Source organism: Biomphalaria glabrata, chromosome 3 (genome assembly GCF_947242115.1).
Source record: "Biomphalaria glabrata chromosome 3, xgBioGlab47.1, whole genome shotgun sequence".
Lineage (NCBI taxonomy): Eukaryota > Metazoa > Mollusca > Gastropoda > Planorbidae > Biomphalaria > Biomphalaria glabrata.
Genome location: NC_074713.1, coordinates 20573910 through 20597540, shown reverse-complemented (window position 1 = coordinate 20597540; position 23631 = coordinate 20573910). Strand labels below are relative to the sequence as shown.

The window sequence follows — 23631 nt, the reverse complement described above, 5'->3', positions numbered from 1 at the left end:
TTCATTCTCTCCAAAGCTAATACACTATCTGAGGGCCCTAAGACAGATTTGCTCTCAAATACTCAGCTTTAGGAGGGGCTGGTTCATTCACAACAGACTCTACCCAACCTGAAGCAATCTACATCGGTGATTCATCTGGGTTCATCCGTTGTCTTTCGATACAGAAGGAGCCAATTTCTTTGTTCACAAAAGGCCCAAACTCTGGTCTAAGCTTATTAACACTTACGTGGAAAACTTTCCTGGTGGTTTGAACTTGGATGGCTTCATGGTTGTGTGGTATGGGCTCTGAGCTATCGTCTCGATGGTCTTGGGGTCGAACACTGCCTGCCTGTAGACCGAAGTAATTCTTGAAATCGTGCAAAATGTACGAACAACTCTGAGGACTATATTCTCGCCAAATAATGTGTGACTCACAACATACAATTACAAGTCGGCATTTTAAATAATTAGCGACACGTCTGTAATTAAAACCGTGCTGTACGTACATATTTAATTCCATCAATTAGCATCCAGTCGGACAGTCAAAACTCTGAAGGTCATTAGATCTGCCTCTAGTTAGTCTCTACACACGAAAGATGACGGAGCGACAGCTTGCAACGCCCACGTGACTAAACGTCGTCTGCTTTCTATCCCTGTCACAAATAGTTACGTCCCCTGTTCACACATCTAATTTCTTCTTTTTTTTTAATTACATGACCTCTACTGACCTCAGCGTAAAAAAAAAGTTAGGTTTGATTAATTGTGCGAAAAAAATATAGAGAGGCAGATAATTTAATTAGTGATGCCCTTTTCAAAAGCTCTGACCTTGTCGGCAACAGCAGCGGGTCAAAGTTTTTGAGTTGGTGCTAAATTTTGCAAATGTAATTAAGTGGCAAGCACAAATGGTCGTTGTCGGTTGAGGTACAGTAGATAACATGAATGGTTCTCAGGTTTTAATGACTATAGTGTAAGGTGCCGGAAAAAGCAAAGAAATAGAGGGAAGAATGTGTTGACCCTTGGTCCCATGAAATAGAGGACGGCCTATAAAGTGCATTCTTTATGAACACAAAAAAAAAATTGAGTAAAATGTGAACTAAATTGTGAACAATGGTGTTGTGTGTGTGTGTGTGTACAAAGCTACAAAATTCATTGAAATGTATGGATTAACCTTTTTTGTTGCTGTTTCGTCGGGTAGGGCCTGACGATACTAGATTTCGCGGGTTACAAGTCTATGTGGGGGAGCGTTAAAATGAGTAGGATGCAAGGAAAAAGATCCTTAGTTACTTTGATCTTTGTTGGATTGGTTGGTATCCTACAGCTTTTCCCTTATCTTGCCTTTTGCCATAGTAGGTGTATCAATTTTCATATTAATTGCTCATTTATTAATGTGGAACACTTAAACATTCCAAATGTTGGTTTTGTTATGTATGCACAGAAAATATATAAACTGAAATCCACACATCCTCCTACAAATAGTCATAGTACTTTTTTTTCTTCTTTTGCTTTTAATAAACTGTATTATGATTAACACCCTCACCTACAACCTCACCTGTGTGTGTAACACGCACACACACACCAACACTTTCCTCTGTTAAAAAAAGTTTTCAACATAAATTGAAGTGGTTGCTTCCCCTGTTTAATAGAATGCTATTCTTAGAGACATGTTTTCTAACAAAACAATTGGAAAGTGTTGGGTTCTGCCAGCCTGAATGTTCACTACAGTAAATATTATTATATATGAATATATGTATAATGAATAAATTTTAAAAAATAATTGCCTGTAACATCGGTCTTATATTTCATTGGAATAAAATCTCCCTAGATTTACAATGGTCTCAGTAAGAAAAAAACAACAACTTGATCAAGTGCAGATAATTCTACAGGTAGAAATTTGTCGAACCAAGCAGAAGAGCAGTAAAAAAAAAACGTGGCTAACAAAATGTTGCAAACACCGGCTACTTTCTTGTACAAACACAAGAGACATGAGCTCTAGGTTTAGTTCACACTAGCTCAGCCTCTTATCTTAGCAAACATACAGCCTAGGATATTATCTGCATTGAAACAGGGGGAAAATTTTTTTTACAAATGTAAAAGAAAAGAAAAAGGCGTGTGTGAGGGGGGGGGAGGAATGAAAGTAGTGTACTAAAATAAAAGTATTGAGAAATGGAATTGGAGGGATGGGTGCGGGAAATAGAATTTTTCTCCTTTTTTTCTTCACCCAGATTTTGTTTCCTCCGGCAAGTCAGATCAAAGACTTGAAAAGTTTCAAAGATATTTCTGTGAGGGAGAAAATCGAGATGGTTGGTTCTGGGTTTTTTGTTTGCTTTGAGCTGGAGTTTATTCATGTGTAGTGTTTGACTGGAATAAGTTCAACCCTGAAGCTATTCCTTTTTCCTTTTTTCCCTTCAAAGTTTTTATTTTGTGTTTTTTTTTATGTTTTTAAAAGGGCCATTTTATTTCAGTTTCATTTTCAAAAAGTGTCTTTTCTATGACTTCGTTTTGAGAAGTGTCATTCAGTTTCAAAGTATTGGAGAGAGAGAGAGAGAGAGAGATTGTATTAAATATTGAACAGTGAAGACTGGTTGAAATTATCACATGTTTTCGAAGTTGTTTCAAATCCAAACACCCGCAAATTTTTGGTTGATGCACCAATTCCGTCGGCAGTGCTTATGAATTTTATCAAGACGCTTTATTATGATGTCTCAGAAAAACTTGGCTATCTTTAATTTGTTTGATGCTTAGAATTGTGTAACACGTTTAACATCAACGAACAAAGTCAGAGATAGATCCTTGAATACGTTCTTAGATGGACAACTGTAATTCCCAAAGGCAGAAATAGAATCTCTTCCTGGAATTTTTCCCTGGTAACGCCACTGCCACCAGTTTCCTGCAGAAATTTAGGTCACCACAATAGCGCTTGAGTGTAAATCCGGAAAGGAGAAAGGGGGCGGAGGATGGTCAGAAATTCCAATCAGCTCTTGAAGATGTAACTTAGCTACCATAGCCACTGGCTATGAGTGTAGTGGTCACTTGAGAGTGATAGGTCTGTGTCTAGCAACGTACGTAATGACATGACGGATGACAACACCAATAGTGAACCTACAAAGGAAACACATTTGGAATAAATTAGATCTACAGAAACTATTAAATCAGGTTTATCTTGTTACAAAAACGTTTTAACTGAAAGTTTGAAACACTAGTGAATAGAATAGAACTCGTCCAATTGAAGATATGCATACGTATACCCAAGCTGTACCATCACATTGTGAATAGAATAGAACTCGTCCAATTGAAGATATGCATACGTATACCCAAGCTGTACCATCACATTGTGAATAGAATAGAACTCGTCCAATTGAAGATATGCATACGTATACCCAAGCTGTACCATCACATTGTGAATAGAATAGAACTCGTCCAATTGAAGATATGCATACGTATACCCAAGCTGTACCATCACATTGTGAATAGAATAGAACTCGTCCAATTGAAGATATGCATACGTATACCCAAGCTGTACCATCACATTGTGAATAGAATAGAACTCGTCCAATTGAAGATATGCATACGTATACCCAAGCTGTACCATCACATTGTGAATAGAATAGAACTCGTCCAATTGAAGATATGCATACGTATACCCAAGCTGTACCATCACATTGTGAATAGAATAGAAATCGTCCAATTGAAGATATGCATACGTATACCCAAGCTGTACCATCACATTGTGAATAGAATGACGGGACCTCGTAGACCTCTTGAAATGACGTCAGCATCACCATCTTTAAGAAACATGCTAAGCCCCGAAACTGAGGTGCCAGAGCTCGTGTCCGGGGTCCCCGCGAGAACCTTCAGTATTGTTTAGACCTGAGAGACTGACCTTTTTAGATACACCGCCCCTCTTCACCATACGATGAAATCAGTTGGAAATAAATAAATCTTTGTGTCAGAGGCGCCCAGAACACGACCTTTTGGTGCTAGGTAAGGTTTGATAAAAAAAAAATAAGAAGGATTTGATTCGCGAACTCACAACTTGTAGATAAGCTTCGAAATGAAAGAGAGACGCGTGAAGGAGAACTCTTCAAATGGAAAACAAATTTAACGATTCTATTCTGTCCTTATATATTGAGTTTACAAAGTGTGTGTGTGTTGTGTTGTGTATGTGTGTGTGATTTAAGAGTTTATCTCTTCTCTATGTGAATCTTTTTGACCTTTCAATCCATGAAACACTAAAAATAATTTCATTAGATGTTTGGAGACTATTTCAACATTCTAGAGACAATCTCTTCATACTAAACTTCAATCTTGAGACAATCTCTTCATGTTAAACCTCAATCTTGAGACAATCTCTTCATGTTAAACCTCAATCTTGAGACAATCTCTTCATGTTAAACCTCAATCTTGAGACAATCTCTTCATTCTAAACCTCAATCTTGAGACAATCTCTTCATTCTAAACCTCAATCTTGAGACAATCTCTTCATTCTAAACCTCAATCTTGAGACAATCTCTTCATGTTAAACCTCAATCTTGAGACAATCTCTTCATTCTAAACCTCAATCTTGAGACAATCTCTTCATTCTAAACCTCAATCTTGAGACAATCTCTTCATTCTAAACCTCAATCTTGAGACAATCTCTTCATTCTAAACTTCAATCTTGAGACAATCTCTTCATTCTAAACCTCAATCTTGAGACAATCTCTTCATTCTAAACCTCAATCTTGAGACAATCTCTTCATTCTAAACCTCAATCTTAAAACAACCTTAAAGCGCTCTACTTTCATCTGTTTGCTTCTCTCCCCTTTATAAAATAAAAACAACGATATAATATAATTCTAAATGTGTAGATATTGTTTAACTGGGAAAAGTGTCATTTAGCTGACAAAATATCATGATTAGAATGTCATTAATTGACTGGCCTTATTTTATGTTCAAATATTCAATGGACAACTAACTGGCCTTATTTTATGTTCAAATATTCAATGGACAACTAACTGGCCTTATTTTATGTTCAAATATTCAATGGACAACTAACTGGCCTTATTTTATGTTCAAATATTCAATGGACAACTAACTGGACTTCACAAAGAAAAAGAAAAAATATCTTTTTTTTTTCCACTTTTACAATGAAAGTAACGTAAAGCACATCGACCAACATCTCATTCAAATGTCAATCTTAAAGTGTAAAATGTATCAATTAAAATGACCATCTTGTATTTTGTATCAATTAAAATGACCATCTTGTATTTTGTATCAATTAAAATGACCATCTTGTATTTTGTATCAATTAAAATGACCATCTTGTATTTAATATCAATTAAAATGACCATCTTGTATTTTGTATCAATTAAAATGACCATCTTGTATTTTGTATCAATTAAAATGACCATCTTGTATTTTGTATCAATTAAAATGACCATCTGATCTTGTACTTTGTCCAGCTCTCTGCTTGACCAACCATCGGCTTTATCCCAAACTTTGTATGTTCCATACTGGTCATGTAAAAGGTCTGCAATGATGCATTGCAGCCTTCAGGGTGAAATATATGTACAAAAGACGTGAGGGGGGGGGGGTAGGGCCATTTATTGAACCAAACGTTCATCTCATGTCGGGTCTCAAATATTTACATAAATATATCTATCATCACAGGGAGAATAGGTGGAAATTAGAAGAGGAAGGGGGGGTGGGGTGGGGTTGGATGAAACGTAGCTGCCCGGGAGAACGAGAAAATCTATTCTGATCTGAATACAAAATCTGTCATTGGGTAGACTCAGTCTATTGTGCATAGAAATAACATTTTCTGTATGGCAGCGCTCACACAATGTCTCACCCTCCAGCGTCAGCTCGAATGTCTCATAGTGTGAGCGAGAGTATTTTCCGAAGATTCGACTCAACTCAGAAGATGAAGACGAGGCCCAGAAAAGGAAAAACAGACTCCTCCCGCCCCCCAAGCTTACCCCCCCCCCAAACCCAATGCTATGACGTCATTGATTGAAGGCCGAGAACTCTGGTGTTCTTAGAACTTGCAAATAACTAGCAGCCCATTCCCGTCATTGCTGGGAAAACAGTTTCTCCAGCTCATTTTGTCTGCCACTCTTTTGTTGATTTGTTTACTTCTCTCTCTCTCTCTGTTTTCTTCTCCCTTTCTGTTCTCCTCCAAAGCTCATTCTTCATACAACGACCACAGAATGCTATTAGTGTTGAAGAAATGGGATGCAGGGGTGTTTCCAAATGTGGAAGTGTGAACATAGGCATAGGGAGGTTCACGGTGGGAGGGGGGATAATTTAAAAGTACATTTCTCATCATTACATCTGTAATTTTTTAAAATGTAGGTTTAGCTCCCCTTGTAGCTTTTAATTGTATGTCCTTTTGTAGGATGGCTGTATGGTCGTGTGGTTTCGGCTTCGACCTGTCAACACAATGGTCCCTAGTTCGAGTCCACTGTCATCCCCTGCGTTGTTTCTGGAGGGTTTGGGCTACGTCGTGACAGTCTATGTCTGAAGGCACGTACCAAACATTCAAGAGATCAAATCAAACACAAATTTTAAAATGTCATTTCATTTACTACAGGTAGGTTATTAGGTTTTCATGGCTAGATAAATCAAGGGCAAGGTAACAAGGTCAAGGTCACAACGACAAAGATGTGAGGTGTTATTATTTATGATTAGTTTACTAGCCCATTACTACTCGGTTTGGGGGCTCCTCACCGGAAACAAGCCATCACTATCACGGAATCAATAAGCACTTACACCGCATGGTGTGGGGCGGAACTATATCCACAACGTCACAGTAGCAAGATGGCTAGGGAGGGGAGTGGTGAGAGAACGCCGGAAACAGGGGGGCGGGGGGGGGGGAGTTTTTCAACATCCAATTATCCAGATCATTATCTCTTTGGTTTAAGCTGTTCTAAACAACCGCACTAAATGTATTGTCATCGGTAATGACGTCATTAGTGCTTCGCTTTTTGTCCTTATTTAGAAACAGAGAAGAGAACATTAGTATCTAATAGATTCACATAGGGGCTGAGTGTGGACACGTTGGCTTGTAGCTGGAAGGGGGGGGGGACACATAGGGTTGTGGCTGAGTGTGGACACGTTGGCTTGTAGCTGGGAGGGGGGGACACATAGTGTTGTGGCTGAGTGTGGACACGTTGGCTTGTAGCTGGGAGGGGGGGGGACACATAGTGTTGTGGCTGAGTGTGTACACGTTGGCTTGTAGCTGGGAGGGGGGGGGGGACACATAGGGTTGTGGCTGAGTGTGGACACGTTGGCTTGTAGCTGGGAGGGGGGATACATAGGCTGTGCTGGATCACGTAGGCTAGTGGCTGTGTGGAATCACATAGGCTTATGGCTATATGGGGTCACGTAGGTTTGTGTCTGTGTGAAATCACGTAGGCTTGTAGATGTTGGACACATAGACTTATCACTGTGTGGGGCTCTAGGATTATGGCTGTGTGGGATCACGTAGACTTTTAGTTGTGCGGAATGACGTAGGCTTTTAGCTGTGTGGGAATCACATAGGCTTGTGGTTGTGTGGGGTCACGAAAGCTTGTGACTATGTGTGGGAATCACGAAGGCTTGTGGCTGTGTGGGGTCACGTATGTTTTTAGTTGTTTGGGGGGGCAGTTTTATGGCTGAATGGTAGACACATAGGCTTGAGTCTGTTTTGTGGACACATACATTTATCGCTGTGTGGCGGAGACATATATAAAATGAAAATAAAACGCAATGCCCGACCCTGCTCGTATAATAAAAATCTATGAAGTGTATACATTGTATTTATTAATAAAATATATATCTAGTAAAGAATTTTTTTAAGTTATTGAAAATGTCTGCTTGACCATCTTCTGGAATCTACATTAAAATCTACATCTTACTGACTTCACGATTGAAGACCATCTCAGTTCATAGGAGGGGAAAGAGAGACATCTAATTGTATCCTTGACCAAGGTCAAACCCGGCTTACCTAACTAGGTCAAACCAAAAGATATTAAAAGGGAAAGTTCTTACATTTCTTTCCCCCCCCCCCCCCCCCCCCCCAAGTTTCCTTTCCACCACTATTTTTAATTCCCTTATGTCTCCGATCTGAAAGTTTTACACATAGAAGATATTAAGGGGAAATAAATCCGTTTGAAGTTAAGGGGATGGCACTGTAATAACGCTATACAATGGAATAGAGACCTTTATTTAAAACAACACAAAATATTGTTAAAGAAAGTCATAATTAGAGTTTGAAACGTTCCTATCCTAAAGTGAAGTATCTTCATCTTCGATGTATCGTGTTGAGATTTTATTGGAACACTTCATTCTCGAGAAGTTTATATGTCTTCTGTACACAGTTCTCCAACGCAGATACTGTAGGAGTTATACATGTCACTAACAATGGCTACATTGTGAAAAACACAAAATGAAACATTTCGATGCAGGGGGAAATAATGTCATAAATTTAAAATATCTAGATCTATATGCGCATCTAACATAATCCCAACCGTGTGTGTAAGATAAAAACACATACATCAATTATACCACTTTGGTTTCTTGAACAAGCCAATGTGTCAAAGTGTACATTTAAAAACAAGATATAACTTCTTTAGGCTTTGAAGAATTCTCTTTTTTCAGTGTCACTAGTTTCTTGTTTCTCAACTATGACTTGGAAATCTTACTGTAACCCAGGTGATGAGTACTTGGAGGACAGAAACGTTGGAAAAGTGCTGTGGGAGTTACCGAAGTATTAGCGGTTGCTGGGGGGGGGGGGGGGGGGAAACTGACAAAGTTAAATGACCGAAAGTGACCGGAACTTGACCATTCAGAGACTGGAAAATAATTATGGAAGCTACAATCATGCCTAGGTCTTTGGGGAGTGGATCCTCTTTTTTTTTTATCTTTATCTCTTTCTTCTCCCTTCTCTCTCTCTCTCTCTAACTTTATCCGTGTGTCTCTCCATCCTCAATCTTAGTATATTGACAGTCCGGGTCCCTGTCTTCAGAACGTCTATCATCCTTGTTGATCTACTCTTGAAGTACTGGGTACTCACCCCACTCTCAATCCTCAAACACCCCCACCCTTCCCTCATTTCCCATGCGTTGGTCAAAACATGGCCGAGTGGGAAAGGAAAAAGTGTGTGTGGGGGGGGGGGGGAGAAAGTTTATAAGTCGACGACCATTAATTGGACTCGCGGAATTGAGGCCAGCGGACTCCGTTGTAAGTGGATCGATACTGAACCTATCTCTCCATGTCTCTCCTCGTACTGGTCCTCACCCAACTCTTATGGTTTATTTACTTACCGTTACCTCACCTGGTATGATCGCCATTTTTATCTTAGAAGCACCAAACGTTATCATGGAAAAGGCTGGAACCCGCGCTCCCTCACGGAAGAAGAAGAAGCCAAATATGTGAAAGTTTTTTTTTTTTTTTTTTAGCAGAACAATAAAAACAATAAATGCAGTAACCATAACAACATAAACAATAACATCTATAATAACAACAAAACTAATGTGGCAATGTCTTCGAGTCCGAGGATTCAAGATGAGTGCAATGTCTCACGTGGCTGCCCAAACCCAGTGGCGACCTGCATTTTTTGTACACATCTAATGCATATAAAGCCATTGTCATCAGGGGGTCTATTTAAGTTTTCTTAAAATCTTCTGCGCCTGTCTTCTCCAAGGGGCTTTCCTCTGGGCCTCGAACGTATGTCCGCAACCTTCTTGAGAGCTCTCCAACTGTCACTAAGAACAGAACAATAACAATACATATTAATCTTAATATTAAATGAGACAGTTTTCCACTCACCCTTCTACATGCATCTCCAGCCCCACCCCCACACACATACCCACACACACACATACCCACACACACTCCGCACGCACCAACAAAATACTAACAACACCAACTAAAAAGCAACAAAAATAGTTTGTTCCATCGATACAAAAATAGTTGTTCCACAAGCTATTAATTTATTTGCGGCGACCCTTCAAGAGTGCAATTTAGTATCATCATCTTGATACTTCTTAGTCAAGTCTTCAACCACTCAGAGTGAGTAGTGCCATGAAGTAAATTATGTTTTGAGTACTTTGAAAATATCAAACATTCAATGTTATTACTCTTGGACTCCACAACATCGTAGTAATCATTATTACCGTGAATTGTACTTAACCGCAATCATTCAAGAAACATCTCAAGTTGAATGGTTCCCAAAATAGTTACACATTCTATTAAATTGTAGATTTCGTCCACCGGTTACGACCAGTATGTATGTAAATATTCATGTCTGTTTTGTTTGATAGGTTTAGGATTTTACTTCAAAATTGAAGACTATTCCATACTAGCCCAAACCTTCTGCAGGACTGCGGTGGATGGCATTGTGCAGGGTTCGAACCTGGACCATACAGTCCATAGAGCATAGCACATGATCAGCCATACCGTATGTATGGCTGTTGTCAGATTAATCTGTTTTTTTTTTTAAAGCTGAGTTCTCGAGTTTCTACTAAAGAACGAAAGAACTAAAGGACGAAAAAACTAAAGGACGAAAGAACTATTTTTAATGCTTAGTATCTGTTGAGTTCATGTAACACTGGAAGGAATGGTACCCTATTCACTTTCTTAGGGCACACATGTTACTTTCGAAAGGCTTGTTGGCAAGAAATATATTCTCGCTGCTTATACAGACCTCAATCTCAACAAATATTTCTTACTTACATTGTTACGCATGAGTTTATTTCATAACATCGGAGACTAAAGACACTGGGTCCTATAACAAACTTGTATGTACACATGTTACCCTTCGTCTGGAATGTATGATGCCATTGCTCTCTGTCAACAACATAGAAATCCATACAAACATAAATACATGCGCCCTAGATTGACGTATGTTTAGTTCATCAAGTGTGTGTGTGACAGAAAGTACTTTGATTCTCTACAAATGTATTTTTGTGACTATATAAAGATAGTAGTAAAAAGACTTGATTAATGACTTTTGTACCATCGTTCCCGGTTTATCGCCCCTCTTCGCTTCATTTATTCCCCTGATAGTCCCATCTACTACGTAGGCTACAGAGCGTGACGCTGTTGAGACTCCAAAACGGGGAGGGGGTAGTCTTTCAGAACAGCCAACAGGAAAACAAATGTTTGTGGGGGAAAAAAAATAGGGGAAAAAAAGGGGGGGGGGGGAATAGTATAGTAGCGCATTCAAAAGAACACAACATCAATGTGTCTTGTTCATTCCCAGATGGATTGTATCTCTTAGTCTGAAGTCTTTTGGAATCTTTTTTTGTTTTGGTTTGGTTTCCCCTTCCACTCTTCCTGTTTGTCTCTCTGTTACCCATCGTGTACTGGCCTTTCTGTTTCTGATGCCTGACGTTTCTCACCCTGCTAGTCATTCTTTTTTTTTATTTTTATTTTTATTATAAACATTTCATTTTAAATCATTGTATCATTCGATCTGTTTCTATCTATTTATCATTCCATTTGATCAGCCCTTGTATTTGTCAATGTTGTCTACAAACGTATCGTCAATTGTCTTGTAACGTAATTATTAAGATTATCGTTTGATTTTTTGTGTGTAATATATCTTTTTTTTAATACTTGCACTTCCCCCACCCCTCCCTGTCTGCCTCTGTGTCTCTGTCTGTCTCTGTGTGTCTGTCCGTGTCTGTCTCTGCGTGTCTGTCTGTCTCTGCGTGTCTGTCTGTCTCTGCGTGTCTGTCCGTGTCTGTCTCTGCGTGTCTGTCTGTCTCTGCGTGTCTGTCCGTCTCTGCGTGTCTGTCTGTCTCTGCGTGTCTGTCCGTGTCTGTCTCTGCGTGTCTGTCTGTCTCTGCGTGTCTGTCTGTCTCTGCGTGTCTGTCCGTGTCTGTCTCTGCGTGTCTGTCCGTGTCTGTCTCTGCGTGTCTGTCTCTGCGTGTCTGTCCGTGTCTGTCTCTGCGTGTCTGTCTGTCTCTGCGTGTCTGTCTGTCTCTGTGTGTCTGTCTGCCTCTGTGTCTCTGTCTGCCTCTGTGTCTCTGTCTGCCTCTGTGTCTCTGTCTGTCTCTGTGTCTCTGTCTGCCTCTGTGTCTCTGTCTGCCTCTGTGTCTCTGTCTGCCTCTGTGTCTCTGTCTGCCTCTGTGTCTCTGTCTGTCTCTGTGTCTCTGTCTGTCTCTGTGTCTCTGTCTGCCTCTGTGTCTCTGTCTGCCTCTGTGTCTCTGTCTGCCTCTGTGTCTCTGTCTGCCTCTGTGTCTCTGTCTGCCTCTGTGTCTCTGTCTGCCTCTGTGTCTCTGTCTCTGCGTGTCTGTCCCTGCCTGTCTCTGTGTCTCTGTCTGCCTCTGTGTCTCTGTCTCTGCGTGTCTGTCCCTGCCTGTCTCTGTGTCTCTGTCTGCCTCTGTGTCTCTGTCTCTGCGTGTCTGTCCCTGTCTGCCTCTGTGTCTCTGTCTCTGCGTGTCTGTCCCTGCCTGTCTCTGTGTCTCTGTCTGCCTCTGTGTCTCTGTCTCTGCGTGTCTGTCCCTGCCTGTCTCTGTGTCTCTGTCTGCCTCTGTGTCTCTGTCTCTGCGTGTCTGTCCCTGTCTGCCTCTGTGTCTCTGTCTCTGCGTGTCTGTCCCTGCCTGTCTCTGTGTCTCTGTCTGCCTCTGTGTCTCTGTCTCTGCGTGTCTGTCCCTATCTGTCTCTGTGTCTCTGTCTGCCTATCTTTCTCTCTATCTAAATGCTCCCTCTGTTGACCGTGTTACTTTCTCGGCTAGTTTTAATGTGGAATGTAACTCGCTTAGAACAACGTTGAACTCGTTTGGTTTGATTGGCGCTATGAACTAGTTGAGTGTCGACGTGATGCTTAATAACTGCACGACAGGGATCAACGCATTCCCCATGGCCTACAGTCTCCAGGACGTCATTAACGTCTCAAGCCTTACGTCAAAACGTCCAATTATTAGCTTACCTCAAAAAAATCGAAACTAAGAAAGGGAGGAGTAAAAAAAAAAGTTGCAGTTTCCCCCCTCCTCGTGACGTCACCATCTTGTCAGTTACTCGCCGCTCGCTCAATTAAGATTTTGAAAGTCGACGAAAGAATGCAGAGTGAGGTAGCGAAAAACAAAAAAAAAAAAAAAAGGAGGGGGGAATGACGATGGAGGGGTGGTTAACATGCGTTGAAAATGAACAATGCCAACTCACTTACGTAACAATGGCAACTGACAACAAATTCGTTACGTACGAGACATTTAAGACTGACATGCTAGTTGCCTCTATTCTTCAGGCCCTGTATCTTGCTAACTAGATCTCTCCTTCCACGGAAGTAATGATCAGAAGAGAAAGGGAAATAATGATCTCGCTCTCTCGCTCCTCCTGACTTTCTATCCCTCTCAGTCTCCCTCTCGGGTCGTGTAGAATGCGCTCTGGACAGTCAACTCGATGGTCCCGGGTTAACACCCAGCCCTCGGCCATCCCTGCTATCCTCTGGGAGATTTGGGCTACGGTGGAATAATATTTAATTTTGAAGGAACATACAAAACATGTTAAACAAGCAAACAGATTTGGTCTCTCTATATTTATCACCCTCTCTCTGTCTCTCTCTGTCTCTCTCCTCTCTCTCTTTCTCTCTCTGTCTCTTTTTCTGGTTGTGTGGATTTATGTGTGTTTTGTGAGACAGAAGCAATAAAACAAAAATCTCTTTTCAAATCAAATTTTTTTAATTTCACTTTTGTGTTTAGAAAAGAACGTGTTGCAGATAAAATCAAGAAACAAACAAACCAACCAACCAACAAACAAACAAACCAACCAACAAACAAACAAACCAACCAACAAACAAATAAACAAACCAACCAACAAACAAACCAACCAACCAACAAACAAACAAACCAACCAACCAACAAACAAACAAACCAACCAACAAACAAATAAACAAACCAACCAACAAACAAACAAACCAACCAACAAACAAACAAACAAACCAACAAACAAATAAACAAACCAACCAACAAACAAACAAACCAACCAACAAACAAACAAACAAACAAACCAACAAACAAATAAACAAACCAACCAACCAACCAATAAACAAACAAACCAACCAACAAACCAACCAACCAACAAACAAACCAACCAACAAACAAATAAACAAACCAACCAACCAACAAACAAACAAACCAACCAACAAACAAATAAACAAACCAACCAACCAACAAACAAACCAACCAACAAACAAATAAACAAACCAACCAACCAACAAACAAACAAACCAACCAACAAACAAATAAACAAACCAACCAACCAACCAACCAACAAACAAACCAACAAACAAACCAACCAACAAACAAACAAACAAACAAACCAACCAACCAACAAACAAACAAACCAACCAACAAACAAATAAACAAACCAACCAACAAACAAACAAACAAACCAACCAACAAACAAACAAACAAACCAACCAACAAACAAATAAACAAACCAACCAACCAACAAACAGACAAAACCTTGGTGACAGACAAACAATGCTTGCTAAGTCACGTCTAGAATACGACTCATTCAAAAAAGCAACGCCAACAAAACAAGAAATGTTCGCTTCTTATTCCTTGACTGTTCAGCATCAAAACTTATAAACATGATCATACAAACTGGACATGCTATTGGAAATTAAATGGAACAATCTTTGTAATTCACTTCTTGGTCACATTCAACTACATTTGTTGTAAGTATAAGCGACTGAAATGCTCGTTCTATGGGCATACGGTGATCTAAAGAAGAAACCACGTGACAGTGTTAAATGTGTTTATTGTGTGTCACCCCAACCAGACAAAATGTTGGTCAGCAAACGAGTGCACGTCACATCATTTAGTAAATGACTAAGTTAATGTTTATTCTTACAATTAATCTTAATGATGATTAAAACAAAATTTAAATGAGAAAAAAAAATCCAATTATACTTAGCTGACTTACTTACCCTGAAATCTCAAATTTAATTTCGAATCATCTTAAAAAAAAAAAAAAAAAAAAAAGATCTTTGACTTAAGAGCTGCCTTTAATCATATGTTTTTTTTTTCTCTCTGCTAGCATCTATAAAGCAAATATCTATAAAAAAAATCTATTTGACTAATAAAAATTTAAAAAATAACTGCGTATCTATCATTTCTTTCCACAGCCAATCAAAACATTACATTAAAATCTCCCCCCCCCCCCTTCCACCTCGCTCCCTTCCCGATCTGTCTCCTTATCTCAATACGTAAGCTGTTACTGTTCAATCCCTTAAGGTGGCCAGAGCAAGGGGAAGAGGGATTCTGAGAGATAGAATCGTCCTTCCTTTAATCCAGATGAGTCTGGTCAGTGTTCGGGAGAATTGAACCCTTTTGTCAAACCAGGGATGTAGAGATTGTGTCGTATGCTCATTTCTTTCACCAAACATTTCATCACTGACTCGCGCTAAGTGGACGCGACTTTGAACAGTCTGTGGAAACTTAAGACAAATCTACACTAGCGACGTACAACATTGTCAGAAAGGTTTATGTGGTGGTGGGGGGGGGGGGAGAGTCTGGGAAGCCTTTCAAATTGACAACCAAAGACATTAGTACTCAGTAGACTAGACAGAAGTAATAGCAAAAAAATATTTAAAAAAATAAATAAAAAAAAAAGGGGGGGGGGATCTAAAAGATTATAGAAATGACAGGAATGAAGTTATTTTTGTAACCATTAAAAAGTAAGATGTATCTATGGGGCTTCTGTTTGGGCTTAAAACACCGTGGTAACCACATCAAATGTAAAAAAAAAATATTTTCACTCGTAGGAATTTTTTTTTCAAGCATAAAGTACTCGCAAGAGATGCTTAGTCTTTATGTTAAGATGATCGATGTAGTTTGTGCAGTACTATACAGGTCAGTTGGCCAGAAAGGGGAGAAGCAATGGGTCAAGGCCAACCATCTTCTTCTTCCTACTTGCTGTGTAAACTCTTTATTTCTTGTTTAATCCAAAATTTTCATGAAGTCTCTAGAGGGGCTATTACAACCGATGGTGAAAACGTAATTGTGGAAGGTAAAGCGCCCGACTTCTTCAGTAAAAATGTCAAGTTCAAATCTCGGTGATGTCAGGGATATTTCTGATGAATGACTAATGTTCGTTTAACAAAATAAAGTACTTCGTTGCGCTAGTGACACAATACTCTCGTTGCATAAAGATCTATTTTACCCTGTTTCATCGTTCTCATTCTGAAATAGACCAAGACTATAGGAAAGAGAAATACTGTACCTCTCCCTTGCCCAGAAATAAAACATGTTAACGCCTCTGAGCCTTGATGACGTACATAAATCCAAACCAACAAACTATTTTGCTAAACCTTCGAGAAGTACTCATCGTGCTGTGCTATTTCAGTGCTATCATGAGTGCTGTGCTATTTCAGTGCTGAGCTACAGCCAAACACGTTACCAATAAAAGCGAGGCCGGCCCTTACGCCACACAATGTAAACCCGCAAGAGATGGACAGGTCTATATTCTTCAAGATATCTGTCCATTAGACTGGACATCTGGACAGCGTCCCTGGCAGATCGATGAGTACTCTATGAGCGCTAGTGTGTGTGTGTTTGTGTGTGTGTGTGTGGGTTGTAATAAAAAAGAAAAAAGATTCAAAAGAAGAAAGAAAAGAATGAAAGAAATAGAACAGAGTGATGGTGGTGGGGGGGGGGGGAGAGACTACAATGAGGTAGTGAACTAAGATTCAGATCGAATGAATCGTGTCTCTGACTGGAACTAGGAGAGAATGAGTTTGTGTAAACACTTGGACTCCCTAGAAAACTTTGATCTAGTTAGGTTATGTATTGACCTATTCAATAAACTCTCTTCCTACATCCGAGCTGTACGAGGGAGAAATTGTACTTTCTGTTTCATTCTCCCTATCTCTCTTTCTTTTCCTTTCTCTTATTTTCTTTCTTTTCCTTTCTCTCATTTTCTTTCTTTTCCTTTCTCTCATAGTCTTTCTTTTCCTTTCTCTCATTTTCTTTCTTTTCCTTTCTCTCATTATCTTTCTTTTACGTTCTCTCATTTTCTTTCTTTTCCTTTCTCTCATTTTCTTTCTTTTTTCTTTCTCTCCTTTTCTTCCACTTCCTTTTTTTCTAGACTTGTCTCTGTTTATTTCATTCCCGAGTGTTTCAGAAATTCACCAACCAAGCTTTCAATTCAACCCGACACACTTGACGAGGGAATACATAATTACCAATAACAACCACCACCATTGAACGTGTGTGCAAGAATACATTCATAATATCTCTAAATTAGACTCTCCGATGCTATTTCAGACTATAAACACATCATTTTACTGTCATATACGATTCCACGCTTAAACTATCTTGAGCCTTTTGACCTTTAACCTTTGTATGGCTAGTGAGACCTCTTAGCTAAATCTAAGTCATCATAACTGATACACACACTTTGAGCTCCCTCTATTCTCTCTCCCCTTTCTCTCTCTGTCTCTCCCTCTCTCTTTCTCTGTCTGTCTCTCCCTCTCTCTCTGTCTCTCCCTCTCTCTGAAACTAAATGCTAAGTCTATCTTGAATGACTATATGATCTTGAGAAATGATCTGAAAAAAAAAAACAAAAAAAAACTAAATTCCGTTCGCTACAAGTGATCTAGTGAGTGTGGGCGGACTGGGGGGGGGGGGGGGAAGTGGTAAGCATCTGACTCTAGCACGTGAAGTGATATGGTAAGGAGATATCTGATTATGGCCGGAGGATAAATCATAGTGACCTCTGCGGCAGTGATAACAAAAGGGGAAATGGGGGGGGGGGGGGTCAAGTTCGAGGAAAAACCAAATCAGGTGTGCCTACTATTTAGAAACTGTTGAATATATCTTGAAATATAGTCTAGATCTCTTTTGTTGTTCTGGAAAGAGCTTTAGCATTGTCTTAGGATGTAACATTTAGCATTGTCTTAGGATGTAACATTTAGCATTGTCTTATAATGTAACATTGGCGAAGAGAAAAATTGTTTTGTTTGTGTGAACGATCTGGGTGTTTCATTCTGATCACCAGCTTCTACTGGCTGACATCCAGTTCACACACACAGACAGTCTTATTCAACTCTTTCTCCTCTCTCTTTTTTTTTTTTAATCTCTTAATCCCTCTTTTTCTTTCTCTATTCTTCTCTCTTTTCTCTTTTACTCTCTCCCTCTCTCTATTTCTCCCCTCTTTCTCTCTCCTCATTTCTCTTATTTCTTTTTCTCTCCTTCTCTATCTCTTTCTCTTTCCATCTCTTTTTCTCTATCGCTCTATCTCGTCCCCTCCACCCCCTCTCTCTCCTCCTTTCTCTTTTTATCTCCATCTCTCACTTTCTTTTCTCTTTTTCTTTTTCTCTTTCTTTTTTTTCTTTACCATTCTCTCTTTTTCTCTCACCCTCATTCTCTCCCTCTCTCTTCTCTCTCCTTTTCTTTTTACTCAAATTCTCTTTTTTCCTCGCTCTTTCTTCATCTAATTCTTTCTCTCTCTTTCTCTTTCACCCCTCTCTTATACTCTCTCTCTCTCTCCTCTCTCTTTTCGTTCTCTGTTTTTCTTTCTCCTCAACCCCTCTATTTTACTTGTCCCCTCTCTTTCTCTCTCCTCTTCAATCAAAATACTTTCTTGTGTTTAGACAGTTGTCATTGTCTTACGTATGTTTGTATGTCTACTCGTATGTTTGTATGTCTACTCGTGTGTTTGTATGTTTGTTTGCTATCGATCCATTTATCGTCTTCATTTGTACACAACATTTTAATTTGCTTAAACTTTTACAAAATTAACGTTTCAGTTTCTTCCATTTTCTGTGTGGGTTAAAAAACAAAATATTGCATTTTTTATTAATTTGTGCTGAGTCTACGATATGCTTGAATACGATCGATTCATGTCTGGAACCTGAGTGCAGGTATCATGTGTCACTATGACATTTGACCAGCAGTCTGGAGGAGGCGATGACGAGATACTCCAGGGTTTTAATTTGAAGTGAAGCTGGTCCTAGAACATGCAGGGGTTCTCAAAAAAAAAAAAAAAAAAAACATGAAACCTGGGGAAGAACATTAGGCCTTTAGTTTTGGACGACAAACATGGGATGTGTATGCTGAAAGAAATTAATTTTGAGATAGTTATAAAAGAGTCGTCAGTGGTGCCCGGAAGTTAAAACATTGTCCTTTTGTATACCTTTGTGAAACGTTGTACGTCTTAGAACCACTGATGTATTGATCGGGTTTAAATGTGTAGGCGGTAAATGAGAAAACTGTTTAACTGATACACTTTGATTAAGTGCTAATTGGCTGGCAGATATTTCCCTGTAGATAACTGGAGTGTTTGAGGGGGGGGGGGGGGTAAAGGGAGTAAAAAGTAACAGCCAAGATTGAATAACATTGCTCAGTTGTGACCTTAAATTTTGACCTTCGATGGAGGCTGAAGTCCATACAATGTAGCAATGCCACTTGCATCTGGTGCTGGTTTGTTAAATGTACATTTCTCTTTCATTACTGTTTTGTATGTTAAAGGTTTGATATCTCTCATTCTAGATGTATTATTGTTTGTTTGTTTACATGTATTTGAGATAAAATATTTGTAAATATTTTCACTCACTGAAATATGTTTACAAAAGTTTTCTCTGAAGTAAATGTTCGCTGTCATTGACCAACTCGATTCTCTCATGAACTCAGTTTCAGTAGGACTTCAGTAGCTACTAAGTCTAATGGGAGGCGCGGTGGCTGAGCGGTAAAGCGATTGGCTTCTAAACCGGGTGTCCCGGGTTTAAATCCTGGTGAAGACTGGAATTTTTAATTTCGGGATCTTTGGGCGCCTCTCTGAGTAAACCCAGCTCTAATGGGTACTTGACATTATTTGGGGAAAGTAAAGGCGGTTGCTCGTTGTGATTTCCACATGACACCTTGGTTAAACGTAGGCTACAGAAACAGATGGCCTTTACATCATCTACCCTATGGACCAAGGTCTGAAAGGGGGAACTTTATTCACTTTAAGTCTGCATGCATTACAGCTGGACAATAAGGATGGCTTGCAGGTCCGGGTGTCTGCATCGTTTTGTTTTGTTGTGTTGTGCATGGGCGATGAAGAAACGATGACCAAGTTGTTTATTTCTGTTGCAGAACTGACCAGAAACTGATACTCTGGTAGTGTTAATGTAGTGTGATTTACATCGTATTTGATGTCAGTTGTCATGGAGACAGCAGAATGGTTGACTGTATGCTGCCCGTGTGTGTGTGTGTGTGTGTAACATGTATAGCATCATCACCTTTCAGACACGACTATATATAAATAGACATTTCTTTATTTATGTAGTTAGGGAGATCTATAAGGTATTCGATTTTTTTTTCTAGACAATGAGGAATATAAGCAGTATAATATTTCAAATTTAATAAGCAATAAAACATCTTTCTCTCTCTCTCTCTCTCTCTCTCTCTCTCTCTCCCCTCTCTTTCTCTCCCTTATATACACAAATTCATAATTACAAAAAACCCGCAAGTAAGAGAATGAAATGAATGGAAATAATTAGAGAAATGACAAGAGACGTGGCATGCTCACAGAGTTGGAGAGACAAAGAGAAAAGTAAGAATAAGAGAGAAACGGAGAGAGAGAGAGAGAGAAGTGAAATTCAAGAAAAGAGAACACTATTAGCTTCCTACCTAACCTTAGTTTTAGAAAACAAACTTAATTTGTTGACATAGATAGCTTAGACTAAACTTTAAACACAAATTCTCTTTCCATTTTTCTGTCTTGCTGGATTGTGTGTATGTGAGAGAGAGAGAGAGAGAAAGAGAGAGAGAGTTCTGTTCCAGTTGTCTTACATTGCTGGACTAAATTGTTTGTTGCCAACTATTAGTTCACATTTCCCAGACAAATCTCTATGTTTCTCACCCAAAAAAAAATCCACTAAGGTGTACAATGGAACTGAAATTGTAAACAGACATTTTATTTTCGGTTTAGAACAGGAGTTTAAACAACAAACACATGAGGCCAACAAAACAACGTATCTGTGTTACACTACCTGTTGTCGTCTCTTGTGACACTGTGTTCTTTCTTTCTACCTCCTTGGTCTTTACTAAACTTCAAGGGAGCTAGTCCCCAGATTGTATTTTCAACTGATTCAGCGGAAAGAGTTTAGTTTAAACTAATACACTACGTGTCTCGCCTTGCTTTGATACTGTCTCGCCTTCACATTCTCTACGGGGAGGAGAGGGGTATGTTCTAAGCACCACTATTGTCCCTGAATAAACTTGTATAAACTTTTAAAACAAAAAACATTTTTCAATAACAATGTTATGTTCTCTTTCCTTACAGGTGTCTTCTGGACTCATTAGCCGAGTGGCCACAGCTGACGCCAACTTTAACAAAGAGATGGAGCTGGCGCCCAGGGTGAGTCCGGAGTTTGAGCTGACCCTGGACAACACTCCGGCCATCCACGCCATTCAGAACATGAGTTTCTTCCAAATGAAAGGTAAGCCCCCCCCCCCCTCCTCCTTTCACACGCTCACCAAGTTGGTGGCCGCTTTATCCATAACATTTAACGGTTTTACCCTGTGCTTACAGAATCGTAATCATGATCATAATCATGACGCTGATGTCATTCTCAACTTCATTCATACTTAATCCTAGTCAGACATTTGAGTGTATATTCACCCTACAGTCTAAATAGCTTTTAAAACGTAAAATATCAGCGTTCCACTGAACTATAGAAGCGTACAATCTTTTAGTGAGTCGAACCTTGGACATCACCATTCGTCTCTTAAATGAAAACTCTTTACAGCTCAACTGTTCAGGTGCTGATTGGTCGTGTGGTATACGCCTTAGATTGTCTCACCACAGTCCTGAGCTCTATCCCTGCACGCGGACATCTCCAGCCATAGTGCATGACGTTTCCATTATTAGTTTTCATTTCTGGTGGAGTGACGTAAACTTCTCTCTTTCTTTCTTTCTCTCTCTCTTTACCTCTCTCTCTTTCTCTTTCTCTCTCTCTCTCTCTCTCTCCCTCTCTCTAGCTAGCTACGCTCGCCTGTCAAAACCTCATCAGCGACGTCTAAAAAATATTCACTTATCAGAAAGTATTCCTAAGGGTCAAGAGACCAAACTCAGTCATCTCTCCCGTTATTTAATCCTCTACTTTACCGCCCCACTCTCCACGTAATACATTTCAATCTCTTAATCCCTCTTCAGTCATCATTAGATCCTCCGCCCCTCCCCTTCACCCTCCCCACTTTTACCCTTCTCCCCATCCCCCCCCCCCCCCCCCACCATTATTTAACCAACATTGCCTAAAGGTGTCTGTCCAGATTCAAGAATTGTATCTTCTTTTTTTGTGTGTGTGTGTCCCCGCCTTGATGATGTATTAAAATCGATACATGTGACGTCAGAAGTCGTCCTTGACCTTCCGAACACTGAAGCCGTCTGTTCTCTCGTTGGAATCCGTTTCTGCCTATGTTTGAAAACAGTTCTGTCAATCTAAAAATTGAAACATTCAAACGATTTCTCCCCCCCCCCCCCCCAAACATAAAGTCACCTTCTCACCCCCCCCCCCCCAAACTGATGTAATAACTCAGCTCCATGGGCATACGAACAAAGATACTAACTGACCTATAAAGTGCGTGACTTTTTTTTTTTAAAACAACAGTTCTTTTAAGGGCAAGTTATTTCTAACCAAGATTTTAAAAAAAAATCGTTTATCATCTTTGCATTAACTCTTTCTCTCCTAACTGACGATACCAACGTTGATTCCATCAGAACGTGTTAAATAATAACGGAGAGAAAGAGTTAAGAATCGTTAACAATGGGTTAGGACAATCCTATTGTATTGGAAGTCTACGCCAAACAAATCTTGAATAAAATATACACAATAATAACTTTCATTATTTGTTACAGGTTTGGGTTATTTATAAAAGTTTACAAAAAGTCTTATTTAACTATACCATGGTAACTGGCTTGATAGTGAACAACAGTTTCCATTTTTTTTAAATGGAAGCTTTTCTAAAATATGTTTTATGTAAGTTAAGTTTATTCCAAAAAAAAAATAATTACTAAATGAATAACATATTGAACATATATACAATGAATGTTCTCAAATGTACAACCAACCACGCAGGGCTCAGTCCAGCACTATGACAACCTTTGAGACGTAGCAGACGACATCTATAGATCATACGATTTCAAATCTACCCTTATTACTTCTGTCCTGAAATATTGATTACGATTTCTTCAGACGGCTAAGTTAAAACGATTACGATTTAAGAAGCGGTCCATCATCAACAATTCATCATTATAATTATCATCATCTGTCCCTTGACTTTCGTCGTAGGGGTGCTGTGATAGTTCGTAGGGGTGCTGTGACAGTTCGTAGGGGTGCTGTGACAGTTCGTAGGGGTGCTGTGACAGTTCGTAGAGGTGCTGTGACAGTTCGTAGGGGTGCTGTGACAGTTCGTAGAGGTGCTGTGGCAGTTCGTAGGGGTGCTGTGACAGTTCGTAGGGGTGCTGTGACAGTTCGTAGGGGTGCTGTGACAGTTCGTAGGGGTGCTGTGACAGTTCGTAGGGGTGCTGTGACAGTTCGTAGACGTGCTGTGACAGTTCGTAGGGGTGCTGTGACAGTTCGTAGGGGTGCTGTGACAGTTCGTAGGGGTGCTGTGACAGTTCGTAGGGGTGCTGTGGCAGTTCGTAGGGGTGCTGTGACAGTTCGTAGGGGTGCTGTGACAGTTCGTAGGGGTG

General features: G+C 39.8%; 1 protein-coding gene across 4 annotated transcripts in view; it reads left to right on the top strand.

Moving 5' to 3' along the window:
* The window catches only part of LOC106056906 (E3 ubiquitin-protein ligase TRIM9-like), a 157696-nt gene that overhangs the window by 102275 nt on the left and 31790 nt on the right, over window positions 1-23631 (top strand). For all 4 annotated transcript variants that reach the window (XM_056023925.1, XM_056023924.1, XM_013213826.2 and 1 more), the window contains exon 5: window positions 21220-21376. In XM_056023925.1, the coding sequence (XP_055879900.1) occupies window positions 21220-21376 (157 nt within the window). The remainder of the gene's footprint in view (window positions 1-21219; window positions 21377-23631) is intronic.